A 17,384-nucleotide genomic window follows, 5' to 3' on the forward strand; every position below is an offset into this window, starting at 1 on the left:
CTGTTTGATTAGACTGCAGAATGCCCAAATAGCTGGTTAAACTTTATTTCTGGGTGTGCCTGTGAGGATGCTTCTGAAGAGATTAGCATTAGAATTTGAGGGCTGAATAAAGCAGATAGATGGCCTTCACCAGTGTGGGTGCTCATCATCCAATCTGATGAAGGTCTGAATGGAACAAAAAGGCAGGAGGTTGAATTCTCTGTCTGCATGACTACTTGAACTAGAACATTGATCTTCCCTGTCTGCCTTTGGCACCCTTTTTTCTCAGACCTTCACACCTGAACTGAAATCTCTATCACAGCCTAGCTGGCTCTCAGGCCTTTGAACAATACCACCAGCTTTCAGGATTACAGATGGAAGATCATGAGACTTCTTGTTTCCACAACGATGTGAGCCAATACCTTATAATAAGTCTACCTGTCTATACATATATATATCTCCCCTATTGGCTCTGTTTCTCTGGAGAACCCTGTAGGGATTGAGATGATGGATATATGGAGTACAGCATGGTGCCTGGCCCATAATAAGAGAGTCTCAGGAGTTGTCCAGGGCAGGTCTTGCTGTACGTCACATTTAGAGATGACAGTATCCAAGATCACTCAAGTTCAAGTAGGTCATAAGAATTAGTGTTGGCTCATATTCTATCTATGCTAGCTTCTTTCCATTATGACATGAAATGCAGCTATTGATTGGTTAAGCTGTCCAACACAATCTTTATTATATTGATTAATGAAATAAAAGAAAAAAAATTATTCTCCCTTGAAAAGAATGATACCATAAAAACATATTTTTGAAGGGCAATCCTATGCTGAAACGTCCGGATTTGCAACCTAACCCCTGGAGCAACTGTCAATAAATACATTTTCTAAATCTCACTTAAGTAAACATCAGCCAAGGCATGCCCTCAGTCTGAGATGTGGTCTAGAGAGAATGCTTATCTTCGTGCATTACCTGACCCATCTCTTTTAGGAGCTGCTGGGAGCAGGGGAGGTGTGGCCCTTACCTCATCGGAGAAATCCGGATTCTGGGAATGATGCAGAACTGCAGTGTGGGCAGCTGAGGTGAAGAGAGGCCCTCCAGGTTTTCCATAAATACACTGTTTAAAAAGTTATGAGTTGAATGATTAGGAGTGTCTGAAATTAACTCTGAGCACACACAAAAAAGTCACAATTCTTCAGTTACCAAACCTGGAACAAAGATGAATTTAGTGATAACTTGCCAGGCTTAGCTGGTATCTAATTCACCTTGAACTTCTCTCACCTACTGCCCTGTACTTACTATATCAGGGCACTATGGAAGAAAATATGAAGGCTTTAATTCATCGTGTAGCTATTACATCAACCTGAATTAGTTCATTACCTAACTTTTGATTACCAGGAGATAAGAGCTAAATTGTTCAATTCAGATTCCTGTAAGGTGGCCTCTGGAAGGGGTCCATGGCATCCAGGTCTGATTCAGAGTTCAAGGCAATCAGTCCTGGGTGACCACAGGGTTTGGTTCGACCCCAACCCCTGACATGCCTGCTCCCAACCAAGAACGCTGTGCGGGAAGGATAAGGCTGATTCCAGGCTCCACCACATTGCACTGTTATTCTATCCCAGCCCCTAATCAAGCCAGGGGATGTCATATGGCACTTCCTAGGCATGCAGCTTCAAAATTCCCTTAGCCCAAGGCTCAGGCTCCCTCTTCTGGAATCTGCTGTATTTCTGTATGAGCCTTTAGAATGCAATGAGACAGGAGACTCATACGCCTGCTTTTATTCCTCTTTTCTAGAATTTTCCCCATAAACACTGCACTAGCAGGCCTGCTGTGCTTGCTGTCTCGTCATTGCCTTTGTTTGCTTGAAAATTCCATTTTGTTCTAATTTTTGTCTCCTGATGCTGACTAATGTTACCGTGGAACTTGGAACCTGTGGATACTGACTGTGGCTCAAGACTATTTTAAAGAACTCTTTCCCCCCTGCATGATTCATTCAGTCACTCAAATTTATTCTGAATCATTCTATGAACCTTGTTGGTACAAATGGTACCTGACAGAGAGCTTTAAGAGATTATCTCAGATAATCGTGGGGGTCAGTATGAGATTAGCTTTGTCCTTTACTATTTCACCCCGCTGATTCATTGAAACTGGGACGATCTGGCCATAGGCACACTCAAAAAAATTTCCCTCTCTTTTTAAGGGTTACTCTATGTTATTTGAAGTCCCTAAAATAAAAGTAGTATATATCAAAGGTGAACTCCGAAAAATGACATCCAGTTGCAGTTTTGTAGGTTGAAAAGTAGTTCATACAAATCTTGTAGTCTTCTGGATTTTATTTATTTATTTATTTATTTATTTATTTATTTATTTATTTATTTTAAAGACTTTATTCATAGACACACACACACACACGCACACACACAGAGGCAGAGATACAGGCAGAGAGGGAAGCAGGCACCATGCAGAGAGCCTGACATGGGACTCGATCCAGGGTCTCCAGGATCATGTCCTGGGCTGCAGGCGGTGCTAAATTGCTGCGCCACTGGGGCTGCCCATCTTCTGGATTTTATTAAATCAAGTCATCAACAACAGGGACCGACTTCCAGAGCCATTTCCCAGCTCCTCAGGCAATGGGCCACATGGCGTTTCCATGGACGTGAACACCCTAGGGGCCTGCTGCACTAGCCATTGGGCCAGTATGGGCCATTGGACCAGTATGCAGCAGTCCTTCTGCACAGGTCACACGAGGTCCAGCTGGGATGTGGCATTTTAAATCAAGCATGCTGAATTGAGAGGCGGGCTAATCTTTGAAGAGGGCAGAGTCTTCCAGAGGGGGATCTTTGCATTTATTTCATGCTAGAGTGGTTTCCTTTTTTCCGAATCATGAAAAGCTAGGCAGAGCTATAGATTCAGTTAATGATGGCCATTAAATCAGGTACGTTTTAAGAAATCTAACACAAATGAATTGAATCGCTCCTCCTTCAATCACACTCATATAAAAAGTTCCATGGTGGTGAGGAGAACCTATGCACCTGCCAATCCCCCTGGATTGCTGTGTCCCCTTGTGGACTTGGCTCACCTTCACGGGTTTGGCACCTTCTTCATCAGAATTTTTGAATTCAATGCACACAGTTATATTTCGAGCCTGAAATTACAGAGAAGGAAAATGGAAATCGTAATTTCCTGTTAAATAACACCAAAAAAACTAATCCGAGTGCCTAAAATAAGTAGCTTCTAATTAAATCTGAAAAATGTAGAATACCCAGCACTTTCTTGTGACATTATCCATAGTGCTCAGAAATAGCAGGAGGATTTGGAGATATTATTTTAAAAGGAAGAAAAAAAAACTTGTATCAAAAGGAAGCAGATATGCTATTTTCAGAGTATCTTAAGAAACAAAAAAAAGAGGTCTAGAACAAAATAATTCAGGGCTGATTTTAGAAAGGATTATTAATATGTTATAAAACTGTGTGTCCTTAAACACTTTTAAGATGAAACTCATCACTGTCCCTCATTAGGCACTTTCTGCAAATGGATTCTTATTCCAAAGTGTTGACCTATGATAATTTGTGTTTGAACTCTCAAGAATCTGTCTTAATATGATTTCTATAGGGTGCAGAGACAGCACAACATCTCAGAAACATACCATACCTTGTTGAAACATTTCTGGCTATCATACTTGAGGTGCTTGGGGTAAATGTAAATCTGATTTTTGTATACTCTGTAAGGACGGCAATACTTTGTTGAGTCGTAAACAAATTCTTCAACCTCCACTGTGGGTTCTGGTTGAGCCGTCACATCGAAAGGCTTGACAGGGATAAAGGACGATGTTACACAGTCTTCAAAAATCAGAAAATAAGAGTTTGTCATTTAATGTGATTGTTTAAAGTGAACAAGACTTAACAAATTTTAAAATGAATCCACTCAAAGTTGAAACTCTATGCTTGTAAAGGAATTTATGTTAAATTATGCTAGCAGGAAAAATTTGTAGGAGGTACAGATGACAGATTCTCAGCCATTTAATATCAAAATTGATGTCTCAAAGAATTGGTAAATCTTTGGAGGGATTTATAATTATTTTCTTTTTGCCTTAAGCTTCATATGAAAACTGAATTTTAGCTAATGGTTCTCTGAGCACGCTAACCAGGTGTTATAAGGTAAGGAGTAACCCACTGGCCTTTACCTAACATGAAACAATACAGATACTGACAACATAACTTTGTCCAATAGGTCTAGTATGGACAGTACCTAATGGGTTGATAACAATTTTTTCCTATAGAATGATTTCACGATACAGGTCTGAAGCCCCACTCTGCATTATTTGATACAATTTATTCTACTTTTCTCTCTAGTTTTTTACCATATTTAAAAATCTAGCCTTATAGGAACAGCCTAAGGAAAATGAAAAAGACAAGTATAAGTTTATAAATCAAAACTTCTGACACTAAATAGTTTGGAGGCTGATGTGGTCACTAGAAGGGAAGGCCTTCTACTTTCCTTTATTCTATCTGGAATTCTCCTGGGTTCAAAAAAGCAAAACAGTTAGCTAAATATTACTGGGAATCAGACTACAAGATTTTTTTTTTGCCCCAAATCAATGATAATATTTTTATTATATGTTCAAATTTCTCTAATGTCCGGCAGTCACTTCAAAGAGAATATTTTAGCTTTCTCGTTTGTTATTTTTCTTTTCTGTAGGTAATTAAAGACATGACCCACAAATCAGGTAAGAGAAATGGCTAAGTGTATTCTCTGCTTTTCCATACAGATCAATATAAAAGTGATTTTGAACCATGGCTTAGGTTAGAATGCTCATTTTATTTCATATTAAAATGATTTGTGGAAAAATTATAAGAATGAAAAACTTAATAGTGCTGATGGCAAGATCCTGTGTAATAATCTTCTCTCTGTAGTTCATTTTAGGATGCCTTTATTCATTCTTTGTATCACCGAGAAAGTCACTAAAATGCACAATCAGAAGTAACAAAACAAAACAAACCAATCTCGTCACTTAAGAAATAAATTCTGAAATTCTTATTTATAAGTTAATAAAAGCTCCTTCTAAAATCCAAATTTTCACTTACACAAATAGGACTTTTGAAGAAGATACATACTCTCTGTGTAATAATAGAGTCTATAAATATTCCAGCCATAATTACTACATGGCCACTTGGGTGGCCATCCGTAGTGTTCAGAGCAACCCTTTGGTGCACAGTATGGGGCAACCAGCCCTGTATTTTGAGTCAGAGGAACTGGATAGAATATAAATTCTCCCATTATGGATTCAGTCATCAGTCTATCTAAACCTGAGATTTCTCATTTATAACCCTTCAAGGTTTTGAGGATTAAATGGCATGATTTAATACCTTGCAGGGTGCCTGGTGCACACCAGGTAAATATTAGTTTACACTGAATATAGTTTCTGTCCTATCACTCTTATAGTCTGTCTTAATGGAGAAATAAGAAGCCCCAAATTTCTGTAGGATAATAAATTCCATTTATCTTAAAATTCGAGAAAAACCCTTGCAAACTATTGTAACTAACCAAGTGTCCGACCAACAAATAAACCAACCAAATCAAAAGACCACTAACTACTTTGAACTCTACAAGCAAACCATGACATCATCATACTTGGATGCTCCAAAGGAACGTTGTCAACGGCAATATCCAGGCTTCCAGGGATGGTCTGTGTTTTGCTTATTCTGTCAACCCTGTGAAAGTAGGGAACAAACACATGCACACACTGAATTATTCTAATTGTCAAGAAAAAAGAGTCAACTATAATTCTGAGCTTTCATAAGAGTCAACAGTACAACCCTAAACAACCTTGTGAATGATTTCATTGAGCTGGTTTTATACTGAAAACTAAAATTTATGTAATATTGCCAATAAAGATAGGAATCAGTGAAGGATCAAGTTACAGATATTCTGAAGAGTGTTTTAGGTTTATTTGCGTCTTATTTCAGGTAATATTTATATAAATGGCCTAACAAGTACAATAGTAAATATAGTAAATAGTTTTTTGTTAACAGAAAGTTCTAGTATTTGAACTGGTTTAAGTGACTTACTTTCCTTAAAACTCTTTAAGAAGTCATGAGGGCCAGGCTGGTCTTTGCTACAATTGCTAAGTGGACAGTTTGCTTGTTCCCTCTTCACCAACAGTCAAGGGCAAGGAGCCTTGTCCTGACCTTGGGCCTTCCGCCTTCCCCCTCCTTCATAAATGTGTGCAGACCCCTCTCACCACCTCTCCCTGTCCCCACATTCACTCCAGTTGTCTCCCTCTCTACCAAAACCTTCTCACCTATCGTCCTTTGTAAGAAGGTGAAAGTTCTGGTAACGGTTACCCGTTTCTAGTGTTATCCCTTCTAGGAGACCTAACAGGTAGAGTAATTACAGTGGTGGGTTCAACCCAGAGTGTGAGAGCTGACTGTTAACATTTTCAATTATTTTGCCTGCCAGTTGTAAAACACAGTCATTATGAAAGGTGAAATTATATCAATTTACTATTAAACAAGTTATCTTAACTACTAAGGTAATGATTACTCAAAATTCATCACTTAGGAAGCATTTTACCACATAAGAAAATTTCCATGTATCTGTATGGTGGAAATGTTATATAACGGTGTGCATATTCCCAGCCCCGTGTTTGGTGAAACCCCACTGGCAGCCTGAAATCAGCAATGGTAGGAGAATTTACATCACAGAAATTGATCATCAGTACAAATTTGTTTCTTCCTCCTCGAGGGTCAGATGGTTAACATTTGTTAGCACACTGCTGAGAATAAATGTCATAAAGTGTGAGGTGTCCATGAAATAATTTAGTTTCACCAGTATGGTATTGTGTATTCTAGGTGCCCTCTAATTGCCAGAGGGATAACTTTCTTTGCTATACACGAACAACATGGGTTTTGTGAGAGTGTAGTCTCTCTGTTTATGTAGATTACCCCAAATCTTTTGCCCATTTCATTCTACTCACATTGTAACTTTTCATACTTTTGTACATTGGCAAAAAAGAGGTAGAATGCGATTCACTTCCACTTAGTTGCTTCAGTATCCTTGGGAAAGACTATGGTAGGAGTTTTGACCAAGAAGTTTGATGAAGTCAAGGGGTGGGGAAGTCTCTTCACATAAGGAGTGGTCTTAGGATCACAAAGAAGTAATCTCCTCCAACATTTCACTTTTCACCTTTATTTTGCTTTCTAAAGTTTGTATTTTTTCCCAGAAGAAGGAAGGAACATTGGGAAAATTTCCCGTCTAGTTAAATAGAAACATATTCTCTATTGAAGATATTATCAGGTTTGTTCCATAGTAATGTGTTACTTTTGCTTTAGATAAACAAATTTAACTGATAGGAGATTGTTAATTCTTAGATGAGAGACGTAAAAGGCTAATATCTGGGGTAGAAGCAAAGTATACAAGAATCCCTTGGGTGTGAGGCAGCTAACAGTTTAAGGTAGATTGCTTATCAGGAGAGATCTTGTCATCACCAGATGTTGAATACATGGTGACACATTTAAAAAATGCTGTGGCTTCTATGAAATTTTTCTTCTTTTAGCCCCAACTTTCATTGTCTTTTCCAAAAGCATTTGCATGACAGAAATATTATGAATTATTGTATTCACAACAATGAATTGCTCTGTGGAAATTCAAAACATAATTCTAAAATTCCTTAACACTGCTATCTAGAGGTGTCTATGTCTCCTTTCTTTGAATCTAGGCTATGTGACAGCTTGACAGCATATTATGCCAGAAATGCTACTGTGACAGTTTCAGGGCCCTGGTCTTTAGAAACTAGTAGTGATCCTTTTCTGTCCCTTGAGACACTCTTAGAAGCCAGCTATCCTTCCGTGAGGAAGCCATAGTATCTCATGGAGAGACTCCCATGGAGAAGAAGGTCACTAGTTCACAGCTCCAGCTGAGCTCCCAATTAACAGCCAATGTCAACTTGCCAATCATTAAACGAGCCATCCTGAATGTGGATCCCCTGGCTTCGGTTGACCTCTGTCGGCTGATGCCACGTGTGCAGAAGAGACAAGCTCTCCTCACCTAACCATGTTCAAATTATAGACTCAGGAAAGTAAGTGATGTTGTTCTTTTAAGCCACTAAGTTTTGGGGTGATCTGTTACATGGCAATAATAGTTAACTGACATGGTTTAATATTTCACACTCCTTCCATATAATTCTGGCAACTTTACTTTTTTGTGTCATTCAGTCATATGTGAGGTCATCTGTAAAGCATCTACTTTCTGGAAGAGTTTGGATGTTCGAGAATCAGGTAATCGAGTACTATTTATGCAGAGTTAATGAATCAATAGTAGCAATGTAGCTGATGCATGTTAATCTCAAGAGTATCCCAAACCCCTACCTTCTGTAGTCTGACACTAGTTTTAGCAGGTCCTCTGTTGAAATCTTGCTACTTTCTTGTCTATACAACGGTGAAAATCTTGAGTCTCTGTCCACACTTCCTTGGTTGTCCTTAAATACTGATCTGAAAGAAAATGATATTTGTTAAGGTTGGTATTTGTTATTGTTTACCAAGTTGTGTTTTTAAGGAGACAAATGATTCAATTTCCCATTTGTAATAGAAGAAACTCCAGGAACTAAAACAAATGAAAACACAACAAGTGATTTAATTCCCCATTTGTAATAGAAGAAACTCCAGGAACTAATGAAGTAAGAAAGAAAAGAAAATTTCTTAGAAGTTTCATTTAAATACTATCTTGGTTATCTTATTCTTTATTTTCGATTCAGTATTTACAGTGACAGTAGCCCACCTATATTACAGCTACATTTATTTATGGTTTAGTAACATATCAAACCTAGGAGTGTTAAGGGAGGAATAAGAACAGGTTAGTCCTTTTTTCATTATTTTCTGGGCAAGCCTGGGCCACTTCAGTTTGGATGGTGCTATCAGAATTTACAAGTAGTGGAAAAGGGATAAAGTTCTGTGTGTGGGTCTAGAGGGCCAGATTCTTGAAGCATTTTCCTGTAGATAAATGTGCCCATGTCCTAAATTTTAGGACAGAGACAAAGATAAAATGAAGAACACTTGAGTCCAAATTTTGTATTAAAGAAAGCACCATAAACTTGATTCATTTATTTTCTTCCTTGGTCCATTTCATTGGAACCAGACAGATTTAGTTAGAACACACAAATTGTTTTTGTCCAAATAGTATAGTAATGTCAGGCAATACAAGCAAGTATACATAGCAACCTTAAGGTTAATGTTTCTTCCTCATAATCAATCATAATTCATGTCTATCAAAAACATTAGACCCACATGTAATTAATTTTTCATTAATGTTACAGAGCTGCTGAAATTTTGTTTCTTCTAACTTATGGAACTTGACTATTTTGTTACTCTTTAAGTTGACCAAATATTTCAATACACAGGCTGAAGTGGCCATTTAGATAGATATCTGATTGTAGAGCTTTGGTGTCAAATAATACAGGAAATGGGCCAGAATGATATTTTTAGACTCCTTTAACCTTTCTGCTCATTTTTCTCTGTTAAGTACTCAATGAGGGGAAAAAGATTCCCTATCAAATAACACTGGGGAAGCAGAATGAAAATACTTACCTCGAAGATTATTTTTAGTTAAATATCATACAGGGCTTTTGTATGTGTGACATGTTGAAACCAACATGATGTATTTACAACACAGGAGGAGGTTTAACAGAGCTTGAGTAGCGTTTTGCTTTGTTTTGTTTTGTTTTTTTAATTAACCAGTCACTACAAATGGTCGTAACAGTAGATCTGAACTGTGTAACTCATTTTGCTTTTTTCCACAACTCTGTCCTGGAAATAGCTCACTTACATTGGACATATTGTTAAGAGAATGAAGGGCATGGCACCACGGAGAAGCATTGCACACAGTGCCATACACACTGTCCTTGCTCAATAAATATGCTAACTGGCAAGAGAACAGAGAACTGACTCATTTACACAGATGGTTTCAGGATGGCTGGGATGTTTTTGCCTCGATCCAGCTGCCACAATTGGGCAAGATCCGTATATGGTGAATCTCACAACCATGACATTTGGGGTATGACTGAAGAAAATGCACGGTTCAGCCTGAAGGAAAAGAAGCTTGGGTATCCCTGAGAGCCTTACTCCTAAGCAGCATGAAAAGCTGTGATACACAGAAAGAACAGAGCGTATTTTTTCGTGGTTAATGTAAGGTAAACCATAGGAGTAATGGTCAGGCAGCTTACAAACAGTTTTTTAAAAATGAATTATTTAATCATTAGAGGTATAAAAAGACAGAAAGAACCACTGTGGGATGCACTTGAGTTTTTGTCACTTGGATGGATTCAGAGGTTGCACAACCATTTGCTGGGGGCGCTGTTGCGCTGTGTGCCTTCTGTAAATAAATATATATAAAAATGACATTTTTATTTTAGTTTTGTTCAATTTTAAAGAAAACCCAGGGTTGTGCGCTGGTCCTTCCTGAATGTCGTGTAAGAGGGATTAAAAGAAATCAAAGAGTCCTGATGGGAATTTAGGCACATATGATTGCGGAGGCAACATGCACAGAAAGAGTTTCTGTTAACAACATGACACATTTGTAAGGGCCGACTTTCTTCCAAATCAAAGAGTGTAAAATACCCATTGTAGCCATCTGAATCTAAAAAAAGATTATTTTTTAATTGTAAAATGGCAGTACAGCTGGTGCCAAAAATAAGAAAACATACCAAATTAATTTCAGAAAAAATGTTCACAGTGATGAGCATCTGTGTGTGCAGCAACGGGTGGGATGGGTTGGATCTGGCCATTAGCTAAATTGTCATTCTACGCTTTTTGAGTGGCTGTTGATTTTAAGGGCCAAAGTGTTTCAGGGTACACTCGAAGCTATACTGTTAAGAAAACTGCAATATAGAAAATACAGTAGGAAAAAAAAAAAACTGGCCAGACAACCAGTGGTATCAATAGAATATTGAAATATGTCAGCAGGCTAGTTTATATCAAAACGGCTTGAGTGACCAAGAGCGTCCTTTCATTCAGTCACCATTTACTGGAAGCAATTTCCATATTGTAAATGGGAAATTAAAATCTCCTTTGGCTGGATCTTGTACTTATTTTTGTGATTAGTTATTCCAAGCAGTTTAAAATGAAATCTTTAGGACTGTACTGCTAACCATTTTTTTCTCAGATGTCAGAGATGTTTGTGTGTAAGCCTTATATTTATATACAAAAATTGGTGGGGTCTCCTGTTTCCTAACCTACAACCAAACCACTCATCAGGCACTAATATAGCATGGGCTTGTGGTTTTGTTGGCTTTCCTGTCCTAGACATAATTACTTTGATGGTCAGTAATATTGTCAGTGTCCCTAGAAAGTTCATCTGTCTTTCTTCCAGAATATTTTAACTAAACAACCTCACAGTACAATTGCTATTTCTTCTTCTTACTGCTCAGTGAGGGATAATTCTTTCCTGTCTTGTCCCTACCTTATTCTTCACTACTCCAAATTTACCAGAAAGGGGCACTTGTGGCAGAAAATATTATCTCCACAGGTGACTTAATAATCCTATAAGAATAGTGACTTCTAACAATGGCTGTCTTTTATTGGGTACATATCTGTGCTCATTAACCCCCCGACAGTTAATTAGATATTATCATTCCTCTTTTGTACATTTGGAAAAAAAAAACAGGTAAAAACATACTATGAGTACTTGCCTAAGATCACTTGACTACCAAGTAGAATTGAGATTTCAAAACCCGCTCTGGCTCTCAAATGCCTGCTTCTAAAACGTCACAAAAATTCTGGATCCTTTAAGAGAAAGTATGTTCACCATTGCAATTTGCTGTATTTCACTCTTCCAAGGGATACCTTGCCTCACATGCCCCAACAGGTTTTCTTATCAGTATGAGAAAGCTTGATCAGCAAATTAGAACTAGTTATCCTTTCTCTGCAAGCTTATGAGAAATAAAAACAATCATATTCAACATAAAGGGTTCAGTATATTCAAATAATATCTGTTCTTGCATTATATGCTGGCATTGGCTGGCCCTGCAGGAAGAGGGACACAAGAGAGACAGGGTAACATGTGTGACCTACTCTATGACAAGTGCTTTTGGATCTGAGATCACACCTGCTGCCCACAAGGCAGGTGCTGTCAGCTTCATTCTGAGTATGGGACCCTGAAAACCAGAGAGAGAGCTCGCCTGAAGTTACCATTCTTAAGTGGTGGCCTGATCTGGACTGTGTCTGTCCAACTCCTGGGCCGGATCTCTTTCTCCTTATTATGGGGCTGCCTCAGGGCAAACTCATTCCTGGTGTAAATCTGTCTGCTCACGTTTCCACCTTTCCCTTCCCATCTACCTGTCCCCAACTTCAAGTAACAACCTCAAAATGATAACAAATATTGGTGGATTCACTCTGATTATGCTCATCCCTGGGTACCACGAAACCTAAAAATGGCAAACTTTCTGTATTTTAAAGTTACCGCCATTGAAACAATGGTACCAATACTCAGAGGAGCACTTATGAGGCTGCCTTACTTTGTAGCACTAATTAACTTTTTAAAGTTCATTTGGTTTGTACATTGCTGACCGTTTTTTTCCTTACATCTGTACCAGGTTTTTCCTTTTTTTAAAAAATAATCTTATCTTATTTAAATTCAGTTAATTAACATATAATATATCATTAGTTTCAAATGTAGACTTTGGTAAATCATCAGTTGCATATAACAACCATCACATCATATGCCTCCTTTATGCCCATCACCCAGTTACTCTATCCCCCACAACCACCACCCCTCCAGCAACAATTAGCTTGTTTCCTAGAGTTAAGAGTCTCTTATGGTTTGTCTCCATTTTGTCTCCATCTCTGATTTGGTCTTATTTTATTTTTCCCTTCCTTCCCCTATGATCCTGTTTCTTGGTATTTTGCTATGCAAAATAAGTCAATCAGAGAAAGACAATTATCATCTGATTTCACTCATATGTGGATCCTCTTTTAAGAAATTCTTACACATAAAGAGGCAAAGAGACTGAGGAAGACAGTAGTAATTGATCTTTAACCAGATCCAAAAAGCAATTCTTATTCTTTATGCAGAGGTTATATGTCCAGGAGGATGACTACACCCTCACGGTCCACAGAACTCAGCATTTCTACCAGAGTGAACTGGTACTGATAAATTTGGCTATATTAGTCAGGAGCAAAATCAAAGAGAGTTTAAATGATCAAAATGATGGTTTCATCTGGACGTCCATATATAACACCGTGCCCTACACATAGATGAAAATATGCAGCTGTATAAGAAATCACAGTGCTTCCAACTGAATTTTATGCACACCAAACTCTCAGGACTGATATAATGTCAAGAGTTTATTAAACCAAATATGCATGGTAAACAAACTATGACTTCAATCCTACCAAGAAACCATAGTGTATCTGGTCATGCACACACACGCCCTCACATGATAGCCTCAGTATATTATAAGCTGTTTTGCTCAATTGTCTGGTAAAACATATGTTTCTGGGGAGCACTGTTTATGAAAATGACTACAGTAATATTCTTCTAGGTGTTGGTATATTAAAAAATACCAGGGGATGCCTGGGTGGCTCAATTGGTTAAGCCTCCAATTCTTGACTTTGGCTCAGGTCATGATCTCAGGGTCATGAGATCAAGCCCAGTGTAAGGCTCTGTGCTCAGCAGGGAGTCTGCTTCTTTTTCTTTCTCTCTCCTTCAGGCCCTCACCCTGCTCGTGCGTTCTCTTTCTCAAATAAATAAATAAATCTATAAAAACAAAATACTGGGTAACAAAGTGTTTAAACTGAAGCTTCCAATGCAGACTATAAATGCATTACTGTTCTGTTGATTGCAGCTGTCAACCTACCTTACCGCCCAAGCAAAGGGCATGCGGTATTTGCCCAACTTGCTGAAGAATTGCCTGTTGGATTTTAGTATCTTTTGTGCATACTGAGGGAAAAACAAATAAAAACATTGTTTAGAACACCAATTTTAAACTGTCCAAGTAAAATACTGATAAATACTTTTCCATATTATCTTATATTGAAACTCTGAAATTCGGCCTCACTGGCCTGCAGGTTCTATCTTGGAAAGAGCCAAATGGTATCCTCTGTGTTGGACTTACTGTATTGTGCTCTTTCTTTTCACTCTGGAAATTTCAAATATAGAAAACACCCTTATCTTGGAATGCCAACATTCCCCCCTTTTTTTTTCAGACTTGAAAGGCCTTAAAACATTGAAAGGAAAGTGCTTTCAAATTTGCACTCACAGTCTGTCTTATACTTTTATTTGGGGTGGCAGGGGCTGGCTTGTTCTGCAAAGGGTCACGCAGTGAATATACGAGGCTTTGTGGACCACATGGTCTTTGTCAGCTTCTAACTCTGCCTCTGTAGCAGGAAAGCAGCCATAGATAATCCATAAATGAAGGACTGTGACTATGTAAATAAAACTTTATTTACAGAAACAGGTGGCAGGTGCATCTGGCCTGCACATCATAGTGTGCCAAATCTTGAATCTCATAAATATGTTAAACACCGCCTAAATGGTTACACATGCTCCAATTCAATTGTTAGGCATTCTTTCCTTGATGTATTTCCTTTGTGTGAAAAATACAGATTTTTAATATTTATTTTCTCTTAATTAGTAACATTTGATTATTAAAGAAAATATGATTATGGAAAAAAAAGAAAGAGGGGCCCCTGGGTGGCTCAGTTGGTTAACTGACTCTTGATTTCTGCCCAGGTCATGATCTCAGGGTTGTGAAATCAAGCCCCATGTCAGGCTCTGCACTCAGTGGGGGAGTCTAGTTGAGATTCTCTCTCCCTCTCCCTCCCACCCCCCACTTGTGCTCTCTCTCTCTCTCTCTCTCTCTCTATATATATATATATATAGAAAGAAAAAGAAAAAAGGGAAGAAAAAATTTCCTGTAGTCCCACCACTCAAAGAACTTCCAGTACTTCCTCTTTCTTCACTTAGGTGTTAATATAATTTGATATAAAATTATCTAAAATGATATAAAATTATCACTTAGTTCATCATCAGTAAACTGTATTCACTTGTTTTTAAGTCAGATCAATCCCAACTTTTCATTATTGCTAATACTTGATCCTTGGAGTTAATGTTTTGTCCACATTTAAACTTATTTCTACAAATGGATTATCAGAAGTCAGAAGTTGCTTGGTCAAAAAACATAAATCAAGAATATATCATTTTAAATTTTCCTGATGAATATTCATTTCACTAAAAAGCAACTATTTCAAGACTTACATTTTACCACACCTGATAATTCATCAAGGGAGAGTGATTTTATATCTTGAAAGCAATTGAAGTTATTTATGGAAAAGATTATGCATTACCTTGTTGGAGTCTGGATTCTTAATGTAAGGTTCAGCACCACTTGCAATGTTCCCCATCAGTACTTTTTCTATTTTGGCCACCAAAACAATTTCAGAATGGGGATTGCTTACAGAAAATATAGCCTGTGTACAAAGAAAAGCATATTGAAGACATTTACAAAATTTCATTTTTTTAAGGGACAGCTTTAAGAGAATTTTTATTTTGGAAACTGATGTAATCTTTTGGTAAGAACAAAGAAACAGGCATTTTTTATGCCATCACAAGTAAACAAAAGTGCAACCTGCTTTGGAAATTTTAGCCATTCCTCTGGAAATCCTTTGATGTGAGGTTCTTCTGATTGTCTGGGAGTGACAGTGTCAATGTTTCCATTTTCCAAAGCCACCGAAGCCCCTGAGAGCATCTGCCTGACAGCAGTGTGATTTAGATCCACGTGAAAATCGGCAGAAATTTTCCTGCTCTCTCTGAGGTCATAAAGTGCCACACTCACAAAAAAAGGCTCAATCTGCAGGAAAAAGAAAGAATCGATGATTTTGATATAAAATTATTACACCTGCAATTGCCTCTTTAGTATATTACTAAAACAGTAAACTGCTACTATTTATATAAAATATTTTTAATGTCAGTAATATATGTCAAGTGCTAAGTGATTAGCAGTTTTGGAGATATATTCTGAGGTTACCCCTATGTCCAGATACTCATCAAACCTAACTTACCATTGGTAACTCCCACTGTAATCACCTACTACTATGGCTATCAATGGTGATTTTCTGGTGGTGATCATTTTTTGTGCATTTATTCATTGGTATTCTACTGTAATTATGACCTTTCCTTTCTTATTTATTGATTTATACATACAAGTATAGATACATAGATTACTACTATTTTATTCAATAGATTTTAATCTCTTAGTATCATTATTTATAGTGATGGTCAGATTGTCCCAGATTTGGCTAGAGGTAGCTCCTGTTTGTTTTGGTAGATCCTCATAATTTGGGGGGGGGGGCACTTCTTGACTCAACAAGAGGTTGTAGGTTCATCTTAATACTTTCAACGTCCATTCATTTGTCCATATAGCCCTGGTTCCTTTCTGTGAGGGTGACATTTAGAAACCAAGATCTCAGTGCTCATTATGCTCATTGTTACTGGGACACACACACACATACACATGCACGTGTCCACACATACCATCCACATCTACAATGACTTCTTTATATCTATCTGTATGTGAATATTTATTAAAAACTCACGAGTTCATGTTGAAACTTGTATTTCCAATGCAAATCCGGAAGGCTTTTTTCAAGCCTTCTCCCTACTTATATATAACTCTTTCCTCCTATAGTGAAAACCTTGGCTCTTGTTATCATTGGCCTATTTGCTTATTTGCTTACTCAGTTTACTTACTGGTTCAAAGTAACCAGTCTCCCAACCATAGCCACTTTTTCTAATCGCTTTCTCTGTACTGCCCTGCAAAGTGCGCCACATCTTGCAAAGGCCAAGTGTAAGCCATTTCTGTGCCTCCACATGGCTTTCTTTTTCTTTTTCTTTCTTTTTAAAGATTTATTTATTTATTCATGAGAGACACAGACTGAGAGAGAGAGGCAGAGACATAGGCAGAGGGATAAGCAGGCTCCTCACAGGGAGCCTGATGCGGGACTTGATCCTGGATCCTGGGATCACAATCTGAGCTGAAGGCAGGCGCCCAACTGCTGAGCCACCCAGTTGTCCCATCCACATAGCTTTCTGCTCCCCCATAATCTGGAGGTCTTGTGAACTCCAAGCCTTTGTGTAACTGCCTCTTCACCTCTAGCCACCTTGCTATGGAAGAAAGGGGAGATGTGAAATAAAGAGAAAATGGGAAGAGAATGGAAGATAGGAAAGAAAGGGAAAATTTCTTGGTTGAGTTTTTTTTTTTTTAAGATTTTATGTATTTATTAGAGAGAGAGAGAGAGACAGAGAGAGAGCACGTGTATGAGTGGTGGTGAGGAGAGGCAGAGAGAGAAACAGAGTCTGTGCTAAGCAGACAGCCCACCTTGAGACGCAGCCCCAGAACCCTGAGATGATGACCTGAG

At 38.1% G+C, this 17,384-nt stretch overlaps 1 protein-coding gene across 12 annotated transcripts in view; it reads right to left on the reverse strand.

Moving 5' to 3' along the window:
- Positions 1-17,384, reverse strand: part of DOCK10 (dedicator of cytokinesis 10) — a 260,102-nt gene that overhangs the window by 73,098 nt on the left and 169,620 nt on the right. For all 12 annotated transcript variants that reach the window (XM_077868996.1, XM_077868993.1, XM_077868990.1 and 9 more), the window contains 8 exons: positions 15,596-15,817; positions 15,315-15,437; positions 13,826-13,908; positions 8,346-8,468; positions 5,611-5,690; positions 3,631-3,818; positions 3,059-3,124; positions 1,004-1,096 (listed from right to left, as the gene is read on the reverse strand). In XM_077868996.1, the coding sequence (XP_077725122.1) occupies positions 1,004-1,096; positions 3,059-3,124; positions 3,631-3,818; positions 5,611-5,690; positions 8,346-8,468; positions 13,826-13,908; positions 15,315-15,437; positions 15,596-15,817 (978 nt within the window). The remainder of the gene's footprint in view (positions 1-1,003; positions 1,097-3,058; positions 3,125-3,630; positions 3,819-5,610; positions 5,691-8,345; positions 8,469-13,825; positions 13,909-15,314; positions 15,438-15,595; positions 15,818-17,384) is intronic.

The sequence above is a fragment of the Canis aureus genome, chromosome 24 (genome assembly GCF_053574225.1).
Source record: "Canis aureus isolate CA01 chromosome 24, VMU_Caureus_v.1.0, whole genome shotgun sequence".
In the NCBI taxonomy this organism is placed as follows: Eukaryota; Metazoa; Chordata; class Mammalia; order Carnivora; family Canidae; genus Canis; species Canis aureus.